This window comes from Sinocyclocheilus grahami, unplaced genomic scaffold (genome assembly GCF_001515645.1).
Source record: "Sinocyclocheilus grahami isolate Dianchi unplaced genomic scaffold, SAMN03320097.WGS_v1.1 scaffold710.1, whole genome shotgun sequence".
Lineage (NCBI taxonomy): Eukaryota > Metazoa > Chordata > Actinopteri > Cypriniformes > Cyprinidae > Sinocyclocheilus > Sinocyclocheilus grahami.
In genome coordinates, this window is record NW_015505889.1 from 188,634 (window position 1) to 191,854 (window position 3,221).

The 3,221-nt window shown below is 36.4% G+C and overlaps 1 protein-coding gene across 1 annotated transcript in view; it reads left to right on the forward strand.

Annotated features, from left to right (window-relative positions):
* The window catches only part of LOC107560089 (synaptotagmin-13-like), an 11,004-nt gene that overhangs the window by 1,456 nt on the left and 6,327 nt on the right, over window positions 1-3,221 (forward strand). The window contains exons 2-4 of the mRNA XM_016244140.1: window positions 993-1,070; window positions 1,459-1,663; window positions 2,618-2,755. Of these exons, the coding sequence (XP_016099626.1) occupies window positions 993-1,070; window positions 1,459-1,663; window positions 2,618-2,755 (421 nt within the window). The remainder of the gene's footprint in view (window positions 1-992; window positions 1,071-1,458; window positions 1,664-2,617; window positions 2,756-3,221) is intronic.

The window sequence follows — 3,221 nt, forward strand, 5'->3', positions numbered from 1 at the left end:
CACACACACACACACACACAGTGAAAAAACATTTTTGCAGTTTAACATTTATGTTTTTTTTATGTTTATTAAGCTGTTTTTCTCATAGGGACCATTGGCTCACAATGTACACGATTTCAGATTTTACTGTCCTTTTGGGGACACTTTGGTCGTCATGATGTTAGCAAAAACCGACCCCTCCACACACACACTTCCTTTCATAGTCTTTGTTTATTAATATATTTGTTTATTTATGCAGTCAAGAATAATCGCTTACAGACAATAATATGTGTTTGCTGAAGGAAGAGCAATAGGAAAATATAAAAAAGAGACGTCACACAATATACAGACATATTTAAATAGCAGACTTTTTGTGGTTTAATATTCACAGACACTTGTCCACATCACAATGTGATTAAGTGCACAGCCCTACCATTTGATTTATTCATCCAAATTTTGCCAAATTCTGTGACTTTCCGTGTTATACAGTAAATTAAATTTTCATGACTGGAATCTGTAAAATCAACAATCCCACAATCATTCTCTCCATTTATGAACGAGATGGCACTGATTGTGAAAGCGTAGATTTCCCCCCTTTTCAATCTTTCAGCCTCCTTTGATATGCCCAATTAAAATGTAATCTGAGGCAGACATGAGCGAAAACTGATTATAGTTAATTTGCTGATTTTGTCTAAAAACCACCACAATGAAGACAGAGCTGTGTCTGTATCTAGAGAATTATGTGATTGTGTGTGCATGTGTATCAGTATACAGTATATATTTAGCGTTAAGGTCAATCTCATTTTGGATTTTAAAGTAGGCAGGCACTGTCTCACTGCACCAGTATTTATTATTAATAAAGAGGGGGGCGGAGGAAGATGAGAGGTGTATAAGAATATCCTCTCTCGCTCCTTTCTCTGTGCACTCTATTTCAGCATGATAACTGCCCACCTGAGGGAAATGGAGTGCTCTGGAATTTATTTTTTTCATTCATGCTTTCCTGTTTTTTTCAGACTCTACACTTCAAAACCTCAATGAAACATACAGCCATAAGAAAGCCCCTAGGTGAAATGCCCCTGTCTCATGTCAAGGTGGTTAAAATTAATGCAGAGTACAGAATATGTCTGTGTAATATAAGGTTTGAATATGAAAGAAAGAATGGAATTGATTACTTTTTGAGCTTTAGTTCCTCTGGGAATGGAAATGATTCATTCACGCTGAGCCAATATTACTTTTTTTTTATTATTGGGCTTATAGTCTAATTTAATTAAATATATTATTTATTTGCTGGATTGGTACTGGAATGATATTACCTGGCATAATCAATGTTTTCTATATATTCCATCATAATTTTAAGAAATTTCTGAGCAGGTTGAATACCTGACGGTTAGAGTGAAGTAACTTTTTTTTTTTTACCTGTCTATTCTCATAACCAATCATCATGTTTATTTCTCTTTCTTCTTTATGTACATGTTTTAGTTCAGTGTGCAGAAATGCACAGAATCCATCCAGCCTCAAGCATCTTTGACGTTTCCTCAAATCTACCGCCCCAAACCTTCTGTCACTTCTCAAGAGGTAGTAAACTACAAAGAACATGGAGCTGCCAATGACACGTCTGCTGCTGAGCTCGACACCTGTAACCAGGCAACCGAACGTGAGGAGGTCTTCTCCCTCCCACAGCAAGGTAAGGAAATGACAGCTAAAATCTAATGGAACTTAATGGGGGAGGCTGTGTGTGCGTATGTGTTTGTGTGACCGGTTTTCCTGTGCATTCCAGACAGAAGGAGAGACCAGATAATTTCAGCCAGTCTGAATTCAGGAAGTTCTGAGTTGACTATTTATGGGGCTGAAAATTTCTAATTGTGAACTATTAGTCATCTCACCCCTTAAGGGATTAGATGCAAACTGGAATTTCAGCCATTAAACACCATTAACATGTTAGACACTAGTGTCATTTGCTGATGCTGTTAAAATCTGTGCAGATGTGCCACAGAGGCAGTTGTTAACCTCTCACATTAAAGTAGTGAAACCTGCTACTATAATCATGACTGTTGGTTGACATACATTGATCTGACTCACAGTTTCTATCATGTCACGTAAAGGTTACATACAATATAATAATTCATGATCAAGACTTGGAACCTTGAGACCTTTTTTGAAAAATTTAACAGCATGTGTACTGTTTTTCTAAATGTTGTGCTGCGTTGGCATTCCAACAGCATGATATCACGTATGATTGCTTGCATAGGAACATTTTAGATGCATTATTGTTGCTTATATTGTCTATTTTTGAGGCTGTGTGTCTTCAAATAGCACTCATTAATTAATTAATCCTAAATGAATCAATGTTATTGCTTGATTCAGTTATGTCAATGATTCCATGACTCACTTTAAAAAGATAGTTACTTGTCGCCACCTACTGGCTTATCGATGTAAGTTGCAGAAAAAGTCACTAAACAATCCTCACCACTAATGCATACAAACAGTGAAAAGTCCTAGGAGGACCAGAACTAACTATAGTCTGTAATGCTTTTCTGGTTTAAGGAATCCAAAGGATTTTAATGAGAAACTGTGCCCCTAAAATAGTCCTTATTTACTCAGAGTTGAAACTTACTTATATTAATTTACTTCATATTAGCTTCCATAGATGAAACGCCCTGTACATCTGAGCAAACCGGTGCCATGACGACAAGTAGCTTCATCCTATATCCCAAACTGCACTTCTCCATCAGCCTGCACAAAGAAAATGGAAAGCTACACATCAGCATTGTAGAAGGTAATAAACATTAATCTACTCTGATGTTTCTAGAAAGATAGTGGGGCACCTGTGGATTGCAGGTGATACTCAGACTACACTGTGTAGCATCCCTTTGGTGATAATTTACCAACAGGTGTTTCAAAGGATACCTACAATAAGTGTCAGCATCCTGGATTCCTGTGGAAATGCTGTCATGTTGTAAGAAGACTAATTTAGCAACACTTCACTCAGACACTGTCTGAAATCACAAATTCACATTTTCATCTTTTCAGCTTCAGAAAGGTGATTACACACATAAACACAAAAAATACACAAAATTCTGAAGAAACATTTGCCATTCACTGTGTTACAAGTCAGAAAGCATTCCACAGGAATCACTGTACCAACAGGATCATTTTCAAAATAAATAAAAATACACAGTTGTTTTAAAAAATAAAAATCTTTGAGTTAAACGTAGAGCTAAGTTTTAGCTGAAGTACTAAAA